This window comes from Lygodium microphyllum, chromosome 15, assembly GCF_053477565.2.
Source record: "Lygodium microphyllum isolate KBCC chromosome 15, Lygodium_microphyllum_v1.1.10, whole genome shotgun sequence".
In the NCBI taxonomy this organism is placed as follows: domain Eukaryota; kingdom Viridiplantae; phylum Streptophyta; class Polypodiopsida; order Schizaeales; family Lygodiaceae; genus Lygodium; species Lygodium microphyllum.
In genome coordinates this window covers 69,456,233-69,476,476 of record NC_141149.1, presented here as the reverse complement: position 1 = coordinate 69,476,476, position 20,244 = coordinate 69,456,233, and the positions used below count along the sequence as shown (strand labels likewise).

Sequence of the window (20,244 nt, the reverse complement as noted above, 5' to 3'; positions counted from 1 at the left end):
CTTCATTCTTTGCTTTCTCTCTCCTCTCCTCTCCTCTGTGTTCGTGTTCTTCTTCCGTTGCGCACTCTCACATCGGCATCTGTCTCCTGTGGCACTCAATGATGGCTTTAATTTGTCTGTGGTGTGGATGTCTAGGCCTTTGTCCAGGTGGACGTGGGCGCCTAGACCGGCTAAGTGCCATTGCTCTATCCAAAGGGACACCTACAGGAGATGAGGTCCAATGATGATGTACTCTTGTAAGCTGTGTGGTAGTAGTAGTGGTATCTGCCATATTCTGTCGTGTATCAGTGAAAAAGTCAGTGACTGCTCTCTGTCTATGTGAGCCGAGCTGTGGGGGCCTCCTACTCCGTAGAATTGTTGCTTTGCGCCTCTGGAGCTCCAAGAGGAAGAATCCCAAGCATCTCTGATCCTCAAACTGCATGATCCGTCTTAGGGGTCGAAAACCCTCTCGAAACAGACAGTGGTATCTACCTCGTATGTCATAATATACAGTGCATCGGCAGATGTAGTGTTCCTCTGTCCCTGGCTCTCTGTCATATAGTGGGCATATGCGTTCTTCTGTCAGTATACTCTCTCATAGAGAGAGAGAGAGAGACAGATACTTTTTCTTTAGAAATCCTAGTGCCTGCGGACTAGAAGGATTTGCTGCCAAGATTGAGTGATTAACTGCATCGCCTACATTCACCATGAGGGCCAAGTGGAAGAAAAAGAGAATGCACAGGCTAAAGAGGAAACACAGAAAGATGAGGTAGAGGTCCAAGTAAAGGGGTCTTGGACGATAGTAGTCTAGGTTTCTTTCCCTAGAAGGGCTAGAGCTTTTTAAACAAGAGAGTCTAGGTTTTTCTGATCAGACTTTGGATTTTTAAGTCTCCGGGTTATGTGACAGACCTTATTATGAAATGATATCGATCTACTTACGCTTTGAGTTATTGAGTATGACTTAGTCTTCCTCAGTTTATTGTGGTCTTCGTCTCCCTTAAAAAGAGAGAGAGAGAGAGAGGAGAGAGAGGAGAATGGCGTCGCCTGCGCCCTGTCGTCATCGCCTACTGCTCCGTCACCTGTGCCACGTCTGCATCGTCTGCAGTCCCGTCGCATGACCCGCCCTGCCGTCGTGTGCGTGACCTGCCTTGTTGCCGCACCCTGCTGACCTGCGACGTCGACTTCGGCTGTGACTTCGACTTCGGCTCCTGCTCGTTGCCCGTCTGCTCTGTGTGTCAAGGCTCCTGATGTCGCCGACGGACCTGTGCCCTGTGGACCCTTGCCTGATCCCTGCCGCCGTCTGCCAACACCTGCACCTGCACGGTTAGGGTTGCGCCCAGCCCCATGTGTTTCGCCCTCCTATACCTGCACGGTTAGGGTTGCGCGCAGCCCTACGTGTTATCTACACTCCCTCGGGACAGGCCACAGTTGAGGCTGATAGGTATCAAACAGGTTCCATCGGCTGTGCGTGCCGAATAAGCCCCGCACAACGCTTTTGTACAGAAAAGAGAGAGAGGTAGAGAGCGAGAAAAAGCGAGCGCGTGTCAGAGAGAGAGAGAGGGAGAGCGGCCAGTGTTTGTTTCTACCACCCGTGAGCTCTTGGCTCTGCATCTGACCTGTACCAGTGGTGTCTTAACATGGCTGGTCTGGACATGGCCTTTATCGACCAAACGGTGGTAGCCCTTGGTCCAGATTCTGATACTGAGGACCCAGAGGATATGGTTCCTTGCACGGAGGAGATGCCCTTTGGTCCTGATTTCCAGCCTGCGGGCAAACACACCAAGCATGCTTCGGAAGCGATAATGGATCAGTAGGAACGTTCTTATGCTCAGGTTGCCTTTGATTCTGTGGATTCTCAGGATGTTGACTGGGAGCATTTGCTGGAATTTGCCAACACTTTGCTTGGCGATTATGTCCAACATAATCATGAAGCTTTTTCAGGCTCTGGAACTGAAGATGTGCTGGAAGCCACGGTGGACCCGAAAAATGTCTTGCACTCATTTTCGGTGTTTTATGAATGTGCTGTTATACTCTTCTTCACTGGCAGGATCCCAGTGCTTTCCCATATTCATCAGTGGCTGCACAATCTACTACAAGGGGAGTGTGTTGAGGAGATTTTTGTTGGGCCCCGAGGCTTCTATGAGGTGCTGTTGAAATCTCAGCAGCATCGTGCTGACCTCCTGTCTAAACTGCCATTGTTCTTTGATTGCCGTCTAGTCCATGTTGTGCCATGGCGCCCAATGGCAGATTTTCAGCGTTTGCTTTAACGTGAATGCCCTGTTTGGGTTGAAGTGGAAAATTGTCCGGTTGTCTATTGGCCACTGTTAAAGGATGCCATGGCCATTGTGGGCACTGTGCTGGTCCCCCAAGCCTTAGGGCCATGAACCGTAACCGTTTGTGTATGTTATGGGACACGGCTAGGAAAAGGCTTGCTTGGTTACGTATTAATTGCTCTGGCATGCATCCTTTGCACTTTCGTTTGAAATGGGGCAACTTTGCAGGACATTGCTTTTCGTGTGGGAAATTGGGGCATTTTATGGCCAAATGCCTAGAGAAGCAACAGACTTCAGATGGTGAGCATGTTGCGCTGCCCATGGAAGATATGGTGTGCGATGTTCTGTCGCACGATGCCACCCAGCCACCTAAAGTTTTGGATAAAGGTATACAGCTTGTTTCGGGTTTGGATTCCCGCAGCAATGACTGGGTGGATGTACGTGCAAAAAAAGGTAAAAAGCCTTGATGCTGGCCTGGCAGATACTGGGCCTAGTGCTTCATAGGATTCTATGCGCACTTATATGCGCCGGAAAGAGATGTCTTCAGAGCATCCTGCTCTCCCTATGGTTTCTTCTACACCTCGTCATCAGTCTACTAGGAAAGTCTGTTCGGACGGTCCAAAGGGCCCACTTGCTAAGTTGGCTTTTGATAATAAAGGTAATGTGATTATCCCATGGGATCGTCGTTATCCCCGCTCCACCCCCTAGACAGTGGATATTCCCTCTACCTCTAAAGCCGGCCGTTAGAACTCTTTTGCCGTCTTAGCTGACTTTTTGGATGAGGGAGTCCATGATATTCTGGCAGAAAAAGTTAAATCGAGGCAAGCTATGTCTCGTTCCTGATTTCCTTTTGAATACACATGAAGATAGCCATGTGGAATGTGCGAGGCATTTGTTCTCGCCATAAGCAACATGCCATGTGGATTGTATTGCATAAGAATCAGTGGGATGCCTTGTGTGCTGTTGAGCACAAGAGTCACAGTGAAGTAGGAAAAGTTGTAGATTGCCATGGATTTCACTTGTTTTACGCAGGGACACATGCCATGCATTATTTTGGTGTGCTTATGATTGTTCATGAGAAATATCAGCCTATTCTCATTAAAAATGATGTACATGGCCGTTTTGTGGTGATTGAAGTTTTATTTGAAGGAGAGATCTTATGGTTGCTGGGCCTCTATGCTCTGAATGACCCGTTATCACGCCGGGTTCTTTGGAATACTTTGCAGACCTCCTTGTCACTTGGCAGACGGGGTTTTTTGATGGGGGATTTTAATATGTGTGTTGATTCTTCGTAGTCCACATCAAAACATTCGGTGATGGACGCTCCAGAAAGTCGTGTGTGGAATGCTTTTGCTCTTGCTATACTTAAGCAAGATCTCTGGTCTTGGCTACACTCCTCTTCTATAGGGTTTACTTTCCATTTTGCGCAGTATGCAACTACATGGTTGCGGTTGGACCTCATGTAGATCATGCAGAATGATGATTTTTTTCTTGAGATGCTGGAAATGCAAGTGTTGCAGCAATATGCCTTGTCGGACCATTTCCCTCTACAGCTTGAGATTCTTGCATAACCCATTGCACCTTTTAAGCAGTTCCTGGATAGACTCCCTTCGCTTCAGCTTCTCTTATTTGAAGCATGCAATCTTTCAGGGCTATATGTAGCAATTGATTGAGAGATTTTTATTGGACTTCGCCGCAGAGGGCAATGCTTCTTTTCAATGCTTGCTCTCTAATGCGCAGCGGGTTGCTCGGCAATATGGAATCCATCATGCCTCTCTTTGTCGGCGGCGTCGCCATGCAGCGGGGAGGCCTTATTGGCTTTGGTTCGTTCTCTGCTGGGGGCCACTCTAGATGATGTATTCCTGCTGTCATTGGCGATGCGTTTGGCTGATCTTATTAAAGAGTTTCAGTTGAAACCTTATCAACAGGCCAAATTGCAAAATTGGCACGACAACTTGCAAGACAGTGCTTGTCAGACTCATAAGTTCTTTCGAGCTCTACATGCATCTCCTGTACGAGAAAATATGACCAGACTTTAGGATTCAGAAGGTCGACGAATGATTATTGATCCCCAGACAATTGTGAATATGTGCAGGAATTATTTTGCTGACCTTCTTGGTTCTTCTCCTTCGCCTTCTGACCACGTTACTCATGCACGTTCAGTTTTCTATGATTTGGTCTGCAATCATGTTCCACTTGATATGCAAACTACGTTGGAGACAGATATTTGTGAGACAGAGGTTAGGGATGTTCTGTTACACCTGCCCAAGGATAAAAGTCCCGGCTGGGATGGTCTCACCAATGAATTCTTTGAGACTTCTGCTACCCAACTGGTGAAACCATTGACGGCTATATTTCAGTAGGTTTGGGAAACGGGGTTTATGTCTTCCTCATGGAAAGGTCTTATTAAGCTGCTTCCTAAAGTCCCTTCACCGTCAATGTTGAAACATTGGTCTTTTCCAAAGTGATGGCGAATTGGCTCCACAAGCATCTTCCGGCCATTGTGCATCCGCTTCAATATGGTTTCATTAAGGGCCGAAACATTCTGCACAATATCTTAAATGTGCAAATGGCTATCGCCTAAACAAGGCACTCGAATCAGCAAGTGGTTTTGATTCAATTGGATCTGGAGAAGGCTTTTGATTATTTAGACTGGTCTTTTATTGCACAACTTATGTCTACTATGGGCTTTGGTACTCGGATGTCCCACTTGATCTACACCATTAGTACTGCGGCTTCTTCGCGAGTTATGCTAAATGGTGGTGTCACCGAGCCATTCGACCTTGCACGCTCTGTGAGACAAGGTTGCCCTTTGAGTCCTCTCTTCTTTGCCCTTGCGACTCATCTGGTTCTTTCCATGTTATCTTCCATGGCAGCTTCTACTCAGTTGGTTGGATTGTCCCTTCCTTTTGGACAGCACTTCATTACTCAATCTTTGGCTGATGACAGCTTTATGATTCTACGTGCCGACAAGGACAATCTTCGCAAAGCATTAGATGTTTGGATGCTCTTTGGACGCTCTTTGGTCATGCTTCTGGTTTGTATATCAATGCTTTCAAATCGGCCATTCTCAGTTGCACGGAGTCCGATTTACAGTCGTTGGGCTGGTAGGGTCAGGTTGTTCCCTGTGGTTCCATTGTTAGGCATCTTGGGTACCCTTTGGGTGTTGATGTTCGGCCAAAACAACTTCTCGACTGGATTTCACAGAAACTGGCAGCTAAGTTTTTGTATTGGAGGTCGCAGGCTTGGCCCTTCCATGTTCGTCTCAAGGTGGTTCAGACCATTATGTTGCCGATGCTCACATATTTCTTGCCATTGCTGCCTTGGACTACTACTAGTTTGAATGCGCTCACTCGGCACATTCGTTTCATGTTATGGAAGAAGGATTCCTTGCAGCCAAGCATTTCATGGATTTCTTGGTCGCATACATGTACCCCCAAACGCATGGGTGGTGGGGCTATTTTGGATGTTGAAACTCATATGCTAGCACTTCGTTGGTCTCTTTTTCGTGCCATGTGCGTGCATCAGCATCCTGGGTCCTTATAGCTCGTTATTTTTTTGAGGATCACGGGCTTCGACATGGTAATACACAAATTCGGAGCTCCTGGTGGCATGTTCTTAATGCAAACTCATGGTTTTCTACTCCTTTCTCATCCCTGCTTGTTCATTTGGTCTGCTCTTGGCAATTGGTTCTCCAGAAGGCGCGTTGGCATCCAGCAGAGGACCGCTTACATGCTAACTCTATTCAACTGGAATTGTTGGCAGTTTCGCGACTACTTTCTTGGAAAGGCAAACATGAGCTGAGACCAAAAATTAACTGGATGGCACGTTTGGGCTTGGCTTTAGTTGTAGATGCCACCCTTGCCAGTCGCAACGTCTTCATATCCTTTCGAACAGCCAAGAGGCTTTTCAGAATCCCCCGTGCATACCGTGATTTATGGGAACAGCTTCAGTCAGTGCTCTAGAGTAGGAAACCCTTTCTTGCCCTTGCTTTGGATTGTCCTTGGCAGGATTGGGACCTTGCGGGTCGGTTGAATTTGGGAAAGGCCTCAGCTAACCAGGTCTATCATCTTCTGATTAAAGATCATCAATGGCTGGTTACTAAATCTAATACTGTATGGGGATTGCGCAAATCTCAGTCATGGTGGAAGACAACTGTGATGGAGGGCTGGTTGAACAAGACACCTTTCAAATGCAAGGGCTTTCTTTGGAGGGTGATGATTGGTGGCCTTACGCTTGCTTCAGCCCTTTCCAAGCATCGAATCTCTAACGGCCAGTGCTTCTTTTGCACCACTACTGTTGAATCGGCCCGTCATCGATTTATTTCGTGCCCTCTCGCTAAGAATATCTGCTCGCTCTTGTCAGCGGTTTGGCGCGCAATGGTTGGCTTCTCACTAAACCCTTTGGATTGGGTTTTTGTACGACCAAAATACCCCGCACCGGCAGAGCTACATATGAAGATCATGTTTCATTTTCTTAGATACTGGGGATGCTGGCACAATTGGACCACTCGGAATGCCTTTCTTTTTGATTCAGCCTCTAATGTCCCGGCATATATTGTGAGGCTTAAAGGTCTCTTGCATTGGCAAATAGATCTCATTCGGCACTTGGGCTTACTCCCTCGGGAGGACTTACTTCCCTGGCATATGGCAATTTCCTCCGCGGCTTTGTCATGACTTTTGTAACTCTTTTGTAGTTTAGTACTAGAGCCTTTACACATGATGGCTTAGTGTCATCATGTATCTTGTAATCAAGTAAACTTGTACTTTTTTTTCGTAATTAATACAGTTACCTTTTACGAAAAAAAAAGAGAGAGAGGAGTTCAACACAATGGAGCTTGACCTGAAGCCGCCTCGCCCTTGCTCCTGTTCTGCTACTATCTGTGGACTGCGCCACACTTGACGACTGCCCGTCTCGTTTTGCCTCCTATACTGCTGTTGCACTTCGGCCTTTTCTTCCTGGGTGTAGACGGGAAAAGGTACTGTGGGTCCCTGCTTTTGTGTGTTTGCCTGGTCTGTTTCTGCCTTCCGCGAGCTCTGCCCCTGCACGCCTGCAACTTGTCATCTGCGAATACACCTGCTCTGTGGTGCCCAGAGCTATTCCTGAGACACAGACACTGTGTTGGAAGAAGAGACAGCTTTGCCCTAGGCAGAAATAGACGTGCTGTCCGGGCAGTCTTCAAGGCACCCTCTGAGCGCCCCTATACAGAGCTTGCGGTCCGGACTTTCTTCTATTCCATGTGCAATCTGCCCTTGTGCACTGATAAAGAGAGCAGACCTGCCCGTGTATAGAGAGAGAGAGAGAGAGTCTCCAGAATTCAGAAGGATTTCGTTGCACTCGCTGAAAATCTACCTGGCTACAGGATTAAGACTCTCTGTTTGGGCCGAGGGGGGAAATACATGTCTTCTTTGTTGAATAATTTTTTGAAGCAGAAAGGCATTGCCCATCAGTATACTATTGCATATACTCGATAGTAGAATAGGTTTGCACAAAAGGAAAAATCAGTCACTCATGGAGATGGCCAAATGTATGCTTAAGAATATGCTAAATAGCTTTTGGATGGAAGTAGTTATGTGTGCTTGTGATATTTTGAATAGGTGCCCTACCAAGGCATTGAAGAATGTCACGCTTTTTGAGGCTTGGAATAGCCAAAAACCTTTACTTGGCCACTTTCGTACTTTGGGGTGTCTTGCATATGCTCATATTCCCAAAGTACTAAGAAAGAAGTTGGACAACAAGGTTGTCAAATGCATTTTTGTAGGGTACAGTGAGAGCAAAGGTTACAAGTTGTATGATCCTATTTCCAAGAAAGTCTTTGTCAGTAGGGATATGATTTTTGATGAAAAATCAGAATTATCCCTTGTTGGTTTTGATACATATTAGGTTGCAAATGATGTGTTTGAAGGATTGCTGCCCATTTCTTTCGGTGATAAAGCTGGAGTTTCAGTAAATGTACAAAATGTTCAGTCAACTCCTCCATTAAGCAATGCAAAACCTATGACTGATCTGAATATTAAGCAAGACGCTGAATTTTAGGTTCCTCAGGAGCATGTACATAATCAAGAAGCTAGGCAAATGCCTAGATGGTATTTGCAGACTGAAAGATAGTCACTTGGATGCTTCTATTATTGGTCGTACTAGAAGACAAGCCATCTGCATGATCATGCTAATACAATGGAGTTTGTTATGGAAGCACACAGAGTAGATGATAAGGAGCTTGATTGTTTTGAGGATGCACAACAGAATGCGCATTGGGTGGCACCAATGCAAGCTGAATTTGATTCTGTCATAAAAAATCAAACATGGGATCTAGTGACATTGCGTGTTGGAAAGAAAGCCATTGGCACAAAGTGGGTTTGTAAGCTAAAAAGAAAAGCGGATGAATCCATTGATAAGTATAAAGCTAGGCTTGTGGCAAAAGGCTACATGCAAAAGAAGAGCATTGATTATGAGGAGATATTTGCTCCTACATTGTGTATGACTACCATCCGCTGTATGGTTGCTTTGGCTGCCCATCATGGTTGGATTGTGCACCGGGCTGCCCATCATGGTTGGTATGTAAAAAAGGCATGGGTTGTCAAGGATGATGTGGAGCTTTTTGCCGAATGGGGAGAACCACTATGCTGTTTTCTGGGGGAACTCATTGGCATTTGTGCTTGTCCCTGTGTCTCCGGGGGAAGGCGGGGGGGGGGGGGGGGGGCACGGGGATGGGAGGAGGGAAACTAAGCAAAGCAATGAGGCAGGGACTTCTAATTGTGGAGGGTGACTAGGTGATGACTTGAAGGGGGGAGGGACTTTTAGGTGTGGAGGGAGGCCAAATTATGAGAGAGGGCAGCTAGGTGATTTTTTTTTTGCAAGTAAAATGTGACTGATTATATTACTCAAAAAGCTGATTACAACAAAGTGCTTATGCTCAACAGACTAGTTGGAGCTGAAGCAAAGTTACCAATACGTCATGTATACAAGCCTCTCAAGGCGGTCTAGGGGGGATGGGGGCAAGAAGCCATTTGGAGGGGGGGGGGGGGGATATATTGCCAAATGGGGCTGCCTGCCTGCATCACAAAGAACAGAACTTGGCCGCCCCAGGTACGCATGAAGTGACCACGGAGCTCGTGACGAGCCCTGGACTTGCCCTGCACTTGATCCCATTGGCCGCGAAGGGAATTGATGATGGAGGTCCATAGCTTTGCTAAGGTCGCATGTGTTGAAAGTCTCTCTTTGCCTAAAGCCACCTGACATCACGCTTTCCAAATATGCCATCCAGTAAGACTCCCTATGATCTCCCATACCTCCGAGCGGTTTGTTGTGGGCTCCAATACCTGGCGGATGGGTAGAGCCTCCAGACCGGCCACTTTGCATGACCTTGCCTCGATCATGAATATCATGTCCTGCATCCCGGCCTCATACAAAAGGTGACGGCCCTGGCTGACTACTTGCCAACAGAAAGCTTCCCATGAGATACACCCAAGGCTGGGCGCTACACATCGAAGGATACGGCATGCTCCTCTCCACACGAGCTACGCCTTCTCACAAGACCAAAGGCAGTGCTTTGGGGTTTCCAGAGGCTGCTGTGTGCAGCGCTTACAACCTCCCTCTTGCATCTAGGCAAGCCGCCAAGCCTCCATGTGCCACCAGCCATAAAAAATGCGACACCCTCCTCGGCCTCCAACTATCCCATAGGCAGCGCCAGAAGGTCCGTCGAAAGGGCTCCGTGATGCTGTGCTCCGCCCAGTGCCTACTGCGTGACGGCGCCCAGTCCATATCCTCCTACATCAGTACATGTCTGCCAATCCTGGCAGTGTACTCTAGGAACCTGGGTGGCTTTTTGGCGACCGCAGAGGCCGGCCATAGCCACTCTCTTGGATCCCACTGCAGCTCATCAAGTGGTCTGCCCTCCCAGATCCAAAGGCACCACTCCTTGAGCTCCTTTTAGAAAACATAGGGGTCCAGTCGCCAAGTGTTCCCCTGAAGACCCGCCACCTGAATCCTCCTCCACGAAAGGATGGCAATCCCCTCTTCCTGATGCTCTCTGTCAAGGGCCAGACGTCCCCCCTCCTGAACGGTGAAGGTCCCGTGCGGGGCCCCACCCACTCTACCTGCCACATGAAGGGGGATGCCTGTTGGAGAGAACTTAGCTGTCCATACCTCCCCAGGCTCTATTGGCTCTCGTATTGGGGGGGCAAGCCACTCCGGAGGTATTGCTACGTCTATCTCTCTTCTCCTCAATTCCACTCCTCTCGGGCAACCTGATACTCGCTGCAGCACCTCCTCGTCCGCCATTGGATGTGGGGGCGCTCACCTAATTATGCCCCTTTCCGATCTTTGGCCTGGAGGTTCCAGATCACCGGCTGACGGTCTATTTCCTCCTAGCAACTTGGGGGGCTCTGGATGAGGGCCTTACGGAGGCACTGCCACACGCGGAGTAGGCTGCGAAGGAAAGGTGATCTGGGGGGGGGGGTGATCTGGGCTGATGTGAAGATCCATCTCAGGGATGGCCTCCACTCACCGCCAAGCCTCGGTTTACAATCCTGAAGGCCCTCCTGCTGTAAGACCTTCCATGTTTGCCCGGCGCTGGTGTGAGAACGCGGACAACTAGCTTGCCCAAGAGGGCCATACTCTGATACTCTGGGTCTATTATTCCAAGTCCTCCCTCTAATCGATGTCGTATGATGGTCGCCCACGCCACCTTGGCCTTGGAGTCCCTGGAGCCATCAGACACAAACCAAAGGAAATTCCGCACTAGGCGGCGAAGCTGCCCTATGCAGGATGGGGAGAAGCACCAACACGAGGCGATGTACCAGGCCGTCGCTAGGAGGACCTGGTTAACCACCAGGGCTCGACCGGCTAGTGAGAGGAGAACCGTGCTCCAGTAGGTCAGTTTCCTCTAAATAGAATCAAGGATAGGAAGAAACTGTTGGGCAAGAGTGATGTCGAGTCCCACCTGGAACCCTAGGTATCGGACGGTCTGCCCTCTGCTCACCCATCTAAATCCCAGGTGGACACCCCACTCCGTGCTGGAGTCCGAGTCTGTGAGGAAACCAACCGACTTTCACTAGTTGATTTTCGCTCCCGTTGCAATGCAAAACACGTCAAGAGCCAGCCTCCTCTCCAGCATTACCTCATTGTTCTCTATGTAGAGGCCTGTGTCATCTGCATACTCTAAGTCTAACAACTCAGTCTTCTCTCTCGTTGGAAGTCGGAGGCCGCGTAATCCGCTCACACGTGACCTAAGAAAGTGAGACATCGCCTCTGCAAAGAGTAGGAACAGGTATGGGGCTAGGGGATGGCCCTGTCGAATGCGAATCCAAGCGTGGGGGAATCCTAACTTCACCATGGTTCCCTCTAGGAAATCCCAGTCCACCTTGTCATAAGCTTTCTCGAAATCCAAGAGTAATACTGCCAGTCTCTGCCCGCTATGCTGAGCCCACTCTGTCGCCTCAAAGAATGTAAATACATTGTCTAGGATGCTTCTATCCTGGACAAAACCTGTCTGTGTGTCATGAATGATATTTGGAAGCACAAGGCGTAATCGCCTACCAATCATCTTTGCCAGTGCCTTATAGGCCACTGACAATAAAGTGATCGGTCTCCACTGGGAGAGCTCCAACCGGTCTCCCCCTTTGGGGAGAAGACTGATAAGGCCTACCGAGAGACTCCTTGGCATCTGTCCTGAGGTGAAGATCTCCTGGAAAGCCCTCAGTATGGGGTCCTTCACCACTTTCCAGTAGGTAGTGAAGAAAGCCTTAGAGAGGCCATCCTCCCCCGGGCATTTTTGCCCATCCTGTGTATGGAAAGCCTCCTCTAGTTCCTTCTCTGTGAAGGGGGCTAGGAGGGAGTGTCCTATTCCTCTGTGACGAGGGACGGGATGTGATCCCATACCTGCTGTCTGCATCTCTGTTCTCTAGCTGAAGCTTTCTCCTACTGGAAAAGGCGCGTGTAATAGTTGGTGGCAATCTCCATCACCTCATCAGGGCTAGAACGGGTCCTCCCATACTGATCCCGAAGGCTGTGTATATGCTACCCCGTGGTGTGGGGCAGGTGCACCTAGAAGAATTCCCTGCACATTGTGTTCCCCTTCCGCGCTCAAAAGGCTGTTGAGGTGCGGAAAGAGAACTCGGAGCGCCTGTTCTCTAGGCCAGCAATGGTTGCACGCGCACACACCTCCTGTGCATGGAGGGTGGGATCCCTTGGTGTCTTTTGCAATAATCTCTATGTGGTTGCAAGGTCCCGCCAGAGTGCTCTCTCCTCCTCCCAACACTGCTGCCTGGGCTGTATGGCTGCCTCTTGGCATATTCTACTTGACTCTGCTAGGATCTCTGCAACCTTCTTTGCTATCCGATCCCCCCTGTCCCACTCTCTAGTCCAAATCTTTCTTTATCTGTCTCGACACCTCCTCCCTCCTATAGATCTAGTCGGGGATCCGACAGGATCGTGTATCTAGGGCGGATGCTGGGGGGTCAAGTGCCAGGAGAACTGGGCAATGATCGGATGACGTGGTGCCTACCAATTGCTCAATCTGGCCTCTATGAGAGCTTCCCTACTCTCCCGCATAGAACCTGTCCAACCGCTCCAGCACGGCTCCACCTAGCTGCTTGTATCCCCAGGAGAAGTCCAATGATCTCTCCCTCTGTGGAAGGCAGGGTCTTTCCAGGTATCACGTGCTCCGACTGGAAGCAAAAAGACCTCCCATGCCTCCTGCTCCTCCCCAGCCATGCCCTGGTAGTTTCTTCCTCTGCCCTGTTGCTCTTCCAAAGCCTCCAGGTTGTTGAAGTCTCCTCCAACAATCCAAGAGTCCACCTCTGGGAGTCCAGTTGCAATCTCCACCCAGAACCTGTTGCGTGCCCTAACCTCCGTAGGGGCATAGACATTGAGGACTCCAATACACGAGTCCCCAATATCCAGTCTGATCCATAGAACCCTTCTTGCCACTGTCGTCCTGTGGTCTCATACACAAGTGGTGAGACTCGGGCCAATAGAGGTGCATACACCTCCACTCTTGCCGTGGGTCCCTATGGCGTGCTCCAAGTAAGTCTACGAGCTGCCCGGAAGTACCTTCCCAACCCGTTGATCTTGGGCGAGGGTGAGCTTATGCTCCTGCAGAAGCAAGATATCGATCTGTCTGGCAAGGGCAGACTGCAACTCCTGCCGAACAATCAACTTCCTGGAGCCACGTGTCCCACTGTAGTGGAGACTGTTCACATTCCAGGATGCAAGATGTAAGCTCATGGGGAAACCTGTGACTGACTGAACATGCATCTGTTTGGTGTGGATGCTGTAGATGAGGAGGAGAGACTGTGAGGCATGCAAGTGCGCTCTGCCACCGGTATGGATGGTGAACTCCAGGACCGAGGGTGATAGATGCTCCAGGTGGTACTATCGATGCATCTATCAGCCATGTTGAAAATTGCGACTCTATACACTGGTAGAAGCGGGCCGTCTGTGCCGGGGGCCACTCGATCACGTCCCTCGGAGCTCTCCACTGTCGAGCGGCTTGAAAGATAATGCTCAAGTGTGGGACCTTGGCGCCAGCCGGCCAGTTAATGTCCATCATGCAACTTGGCCACTGTTGTGCAAACAGTGCTAATCCTTCATCACCCATCCACTGGGAGATGTGATCTGCGACCTGACTCTTCAACTCCTCAATCTGTGTAGTCGTCCACTCCTCTGAGTAAGATGACTAAAGAAAAAAGGCGTAGTTTGGTCCATCTGGTGGTGCTAGTAGGTGGACCTTGCCCCTCCTTGACTTATGAACCACGGAGATCCCCACCTCTAGAGGTAGTGGGAACTCTCCGCACTCCGCAACTCGTAGGTAGGACCATGGGCCACTGCAGAAGAACTCGTGGCAACAGCTGTGCCTGTCTCGGGAAAGTGTGGCGGGTGGCAGGGGCGGATGAGCTGGTGGCTGTGTGAGAGGGGGAAGACTGTTGGTGCGCGGAGGAGGTAGGTGTGTGTGGCTCATCACCTCCTGTGGGAGGAGGGGGGGTGGGTTTGGGGGGGCTCTCTTGACCTGGGTGCGGATCAGGGGGGATGCTCGGTAGGGGGGGTGATGGGGGGGAAGAGGATCGAGGGATAGTGGGATGGATGGAGATGCATGGCGGATGTTGGGGAGGGGGGAGTGGCCCTGGCAAGGGGGGGCTGTGGGCCAAGGTCAGTAGGGGGAGGGGGGCATGGGATGTGGGGGGGGGGGGGGGGGGTGAAGGGGGTGAGGGGCCTGTGGGCACTCACGCGAGGCAGTCTGTGGCGGGGGTAGAGAATGTGGGGGGCTACGGTCCTGTCGGGTGTGGCAAACAGGGGGGGTTTGTGGAGTGCTCTGTTGAGAGGGGGTCGCACGACCGCCAACATCTTGCTGACGAGGCTGGGTCTGAGGAGCTGGCTGTGCCCCCCCTTGCCGTCTCCCTCTCTGTCATCTCTGGACCCGTGTGAAACCGTCAGCGTCCACCTGCGGACCTGTGGGCGGAGCCGCCTTGGCTCCGAAACGCGTACAAACTGCTACCTGATGCTCAAAGTCGTGGCAGCACAGGCACTGCCCTGGTTGCCCAGTCACAATGACCTGCTGCCTAAAGGAGTGCTTGCCTGCCTCAATCTCTAGGAACTATGGGATATTCTTGACCTCTTTCACTGCCACCCGTACCTTTGGGACTCCTGCTGCTGTCACTACTTCTATGAAAGACGCGGGAAGGACAATGCCAAAGAGCCATCCAAAGTCTTCCACCAACTAGCGATACTCAATCGCCAGGCCAGGGAAAAGAAGGGTGACCGGGTGCCGAAGAAACCTGTTGTGAGCGCAAGCGCCTCCACAGTAAAGCCACTGTACCAAGGGACCATGTATATGACCCCCGTCGTGGACGCATATGGTGAACTGGCGAGTAGCTCATGAGCTACGTCTGCCGAGCTGAGTCGGACCATGAAGATCCCTTGGCCCAATAGGACCGCCTCCATGATTTGTGCTGTGCTGATGCACAGTGTGGAGTGAAGCTAGTCCCGAAGCTGGGCCCTGGCTGGGGAATGTCCTACTACCTGACCATAAATCGCTGTTTCCATTAGCTCCAGCTCTTTAGCTCGGACGGCTAAGAGCTGCTCCTCAGAGAGGACTACGCGCAAGGTGTTTGATTGGGGGGCACTCGCTGAGTGCGCCGGCGTCTGACCATAGGTTTCCATTGCGTGTCCCTTCTGGGAGAACCTACCTATCACGTTGCTGTGCTACTGGATGGGGAGTTGCTGCAAGGGGAGGGAGCAACTGGAGGGGGGGGGGGGGTGTCGATGGCGAAGGGGGAGATTTCTGTTTTCGATGGCGGTGGTATGACAGCCTGACAAAGGGCCAGGCCTCCCGGCAGGACAGCACGCGGGGGGCGGGGGGTTGGAGGGGAGGAAAGGATAGGCCGGCAGGGGGGCTGGGACAGGCGGGACAGGTGCCGGGGGGGGGGGGTAGGTGGGTGCAGGCGGCGCGAGGGCCGAGGCGGTGGCGCAAGGAGCTGGCAATGGAGGCCCCGGTGAAGGCGAAGGGGGTGGGGCGCAGGTGATGACAAGGGGAGTGGTGATGGTCTTGTCGATGGCGAGGGGGGGTGACGCAGGCGATGGCGCTGTTCCGGCAGGGCACGGTGATCAGACGGGGTGGGTGGGTTAGCTCACATGATGTGACGGGCAGGAGAGCGCTTTTTTTGTAATCAATACAATACAATGGGCTAGGTAATGATTGGATGGGGGAGGAACTTCTAGGTGTGGAGGGTGTACCATCTGTGATTGCTGAGCTGGCTGCAAGGGAACGGGAGGGGAAGGGTGTGGAGGTAGAGCTGGATGGACACTTGGGGCTGGGGGTACCGGGGGGTATGTGGGTAAAAGGCAGGGAAAGGGGTGAAGGTGGAAGAGGGCAACACACAAGGCAGAGAGGCCTGCTTTTGCAGAGTGCACACTGGTTTGGGTGAGGCCATTCCTGAAGTCCCTGCTCTCTATGGAGGCTGATGGGGGGTCCTGGTGCATGGCCCTTATCATGAGGATGTTGGACTCTGGCATTGTTGACATCCATTGCAGGGTGGGGCACTGCCTAACAAGCAGTCTCCTTCTGGGCAGGCTTATAACCTGCATACCCTCTGCAGCCTGATGTCCAAACTTCTGGCACCAAAATCAGGCTTCTGTAATAATAATCCAATGAAAGAATGAGGAATTGCCAGCCCCAGGATCTCTATCTCTATAGGTATTTCTCGATGTTGGCAATTGTGACCCTCACTTTTGGTACCCTAGGCCAACGGCCACATCTGCCAAGGATGCTGATAGTGGGCTGCCTAGGAGTTGCCCAAAGTTGTCCACTGTATGGCAGCACTCCACTGCAAGGCCTAAAAGGAGGAGAGTAACAAGATGCCAAGAAAAAGTATGGTACAACTGAAGCTGGAAACCATAGCTATACTATCCAACCATGTAAATAAGGGCTTTCTTGGAGACCACAGGTGAGTTGTAGACCCGCTCCTGTCCTGCCTTCGTGAAAGTGAGACAACGCATGGAAATGCCCTGCCCCATTCTAGTGTTTCGAGTGCACTATGTATTAGGCTCTCATGTGCATTGTCCTTCAGCCTCATGTGATTAGGTTCAGTCTGACATCAGCTTATGTGGTCTTTCATATTGCATCGATTGCAGAAATCGCCAGCTCCTTGGCTTTTTTGGGGCTCTGATTGTCACCTTCTCCTATGATAGCATGCCAGTAGTCCCCTCCTCTGGGCATCGCCCCTCTTGCCTCTTCCTCCCTGGCGCTCCTCATACTTCCTTCTGGCCTCCTTAATCTTCCCCAATTTGTTGTCATACTTCAACATGTTCCCATCTCTATCCAGCCATCCTTGTACATAAATATTCCTCTCAGATAAATGCTTCATGGGGGTTTAACAGGGTGAACTATTCATCTTACACCTTTTGTACACAGTCTGATGCTAATACTTGGGTTATGTTTTACAGGAATGGTGATATCTGTAGTGCCATAAATGCATACACTCATGCGTTGAAAAAGGACTCCTCGATGGTTTTGTATCCAGAAACATGTTCTTATCTGTATAAACTTCTCTAGTTTTGTGTGTTGGTGCGTGCCTGTGCATATAAACACATGTTGATGCACTTTTGTACCCATGTACATTTTGTGCACGTATATTTGATTCTATTAGTGCTCATACATGTATACATGGATCAGCCCATGATGGTATAAAGTGCATCGGTACACAGGTGATATGGCCAGTTTGGGTGATTGCTTGTGTATGTTTGCACATGATGGTGCACTCATGTATTGATATACTTCTACACAAAGGCATATGCTTGGATTAGTGCATGCATTGCCACACAGCTGTATGCTCATGGAGTGGTATAAAGTCGGCTGATGCACAGATGTATTTATGCAGTTTCTTCACATTGCTAGCCAATTTTTCAGTTCTATAATTGTACTTGCAGCAATTATTTTCATTTCAAAATTTTTGCAAATTCTTGTATTGGGTAGCATCTGTTTGGTACCATGAGGATATAAATGAGAAAGCTACTCTCCTTTTGTGAAAGTCTTACCTATGTTTTCTGTGATGAGAACTTACTGGTGGGATACATTTTCAGAAGTTTAGCACCTTAATGTGCTGTTTCAGATGTCTCGCCAATAGAGCAGCATGCTATCTGCAGCTGAAGCAGTTAATTGGATGTGTCGAGGACTCAACAGCTGCTTTGGCACTGCTAGACATGAGAAAAGAGGAAATATTCGCAGGTTTACCAAAGATGGTCACTGCTGGCACTGATGTTGTTGTCCTACAAATGGTGGACAAAGATTTTTCTGCCATTGGATTGAGAACTGGCATCTTTAAGTCTTTTCTTGAGGAGAGGTTGAAGCTTTTGATTTCGTTTTTCAGCATAGAAGAGCATGGCCAAGATGCATGGTTTGTGTTTGTACGAAGGTGTGTTCTAATACGGCGTGGCACAGCATATCTCCTTGCAGAAAATATTGAAGGGGCCAAGCCTGATTTTTCCGAGGTTTGTGTGCTAGTATTTCAACCTGTGTGCTACTATTTCAACCTGTTTATGCTTATTGAAGAGCAAAAAGGAATTACTGGCTACTTTGTTACAGTTCATTGAATACCAGTTTTTTAAGGCTCCATCACATAAAGCATTTAGATATTACTGAAATAAGCATCTGGTTTGCATGCATTTATGTTGGTTTTAATGGATATGATAGATTTGATAATTTAGTGAATTTTATGTTACCTACTTAAAATACTCATCACCTTCATCACAACCCCACCCATCAGCACCACCTCCTTCTCATCAAGCATCTTCAGCCCAATCATCACTCCTGTGCTTTCTCCTTATCATCAAGCATCTTCAGCCCTATCATCGCCCTTGTGCCTCCTCCGTATGATCAAACATCTTAAGCTTCATCATCACCCTTGTCAGCTTCCAATTACTAGTTAGACACCTTGCATAACATCAAGAGTGGACTCCTTTGAGCAGTTACACTCCCAAAACATGGCCTAAATTCTTTGTACTGGTTTGCTATTGAGACATTGACAGTGTCTGATGGATCTGTATCAATTTTGACAATATCTACCATGATAACTTGATTTGTCTCTATATGCGTGAGATCTAAGTATGGGCAATCCAAACTGTACTGGAGTGGTGGGAGTGCATCCATCTATAATCCATGTGTCTTGAACCATGACTGCATCTCTGCATACCAACAATGTGTATCCTCCTCTCTCTGCTAACCATTTGGAGAAAGGCAATGCCAATCATGGATATCTATATTTGGGGAGCTCCCATATTCTTTGTAAGCAAGTTACAGCTTGAAATAATTCCTCCGTGACCACAGATGCTGCTCCAATCTCTGATCTATTAAACTCATGAGATGCAGATGGGTTGCTTTGTATCGTGCAAGCAATCATCATCACTAGTGGCCTCTCAATACTCTTCTAGGTCTTCTTTCAAGGACTTGGTCCCCATATTGGGGATTCATATAGCAAGGATGGGGTAACCAATGTATCAAACAGCCATAATTTAGTCCAGGGTTCGTGGGATCGAGCATGTGCACATTTTTCCTGAAGTGCTCCAAGTGCTGCATAACCTCTATCCAATCTAGTAGTTGCTGTAGAGATGGAGCCCTCTTGTGGCATTGATATGGATTTTCTTGATCAATACTTGGCTGGGGTAGAAGGTAAAGACGATTTGAATTTGGATGAGGAATCTCAGGCTGAGGACATCCTCGAAGACGCTAAAGGTAATGAAGTGGCCAAACGTTGCAAGATAGTGCTGGACCCCATCTATACGACTGTTTTGGAGCCCTTGGAGCGAGGTGGTTTCCTTCCTTTGCAGGGGCAGGGGGATATGTACCAAGATGAGATGCCTCAACAGGTTGCATGTACACCTTGCTCGCAGACCAATGAGTCTTTTCAGTATATGCTCGCTAGTGCGAACAATCTGATGGATGATTATGAATGTGTGAATGAAGGAAAGCAAGCTCTTTACCAGATGGTGATTGTGTGGTGGCTGTCATGGGGACAGAAATAGTGCTACAGCATATAGGGCAGCGATCATTTATTTTATGGGAAGGACTCCTTTGATTTCCCCGTATTAGAGCATCGTTGCTATCAATGCTATTGAGTGATGATGTGTGTCGGACTGATGCCTTTAGGGCAAGTGCAGGCCACTCTCGTAGAGGACATTTACGATGGCTCTAAAGGGTTTTTTGAGATTCTCTTTCGTTCTTCGGATGCTTGGTCACAGACAATGTAGCGTATCCCTTTGTTTTTAGATGGAAATGCTAATATGGATTCACTTCAGGCTGGGCTTGTTGATGAGTCGCGTCCTACCTATCGCGATCATGCGTCTAAGGATGCTCGTTGGGTTTTTGTGGTTAATCACCGTGCTTGCTAGGAAGCTGGTTTGATTCCTGTGCATTCGGCCATTGATAATATCACATTGAATTTTCAACAAAGGGGTAAAGTATTCTACTCTAAACCTCAACATCAATTATCTTGTGAGCTTG

General features: G+C 49.3%; 1 protein-coding gene across 4 annotated transcripts in view; it reads left to right on the top strand.

Annotated features, from left to right (window-relative positions):
* The window catches only part of LOC148024652 (uncharacterized), a 287,185-nt gene that overhangs the window by 206,376 nt on the left and 60,565 nt on the right, over window positions 1-20,244 (top strand). For all 4 annotated transcript variants that reach the window (XM_087693734.1, XM_087693733.1, XM_087693732.1 and 1 more), the window contains exons 10-11: window positions 17,193-17,261; window positions 17,858-18,236. In XM_087693734.1, the coding sequence (XP_087549860.1) occupies window positions 17,193-17,261; window positions 17,858-18,236 (448 nt within the window). The remainder of the gene's footprint in view (window positions 1-17,192; window positions 17,262-17,857; window positions 18,237-20,244) is intronic.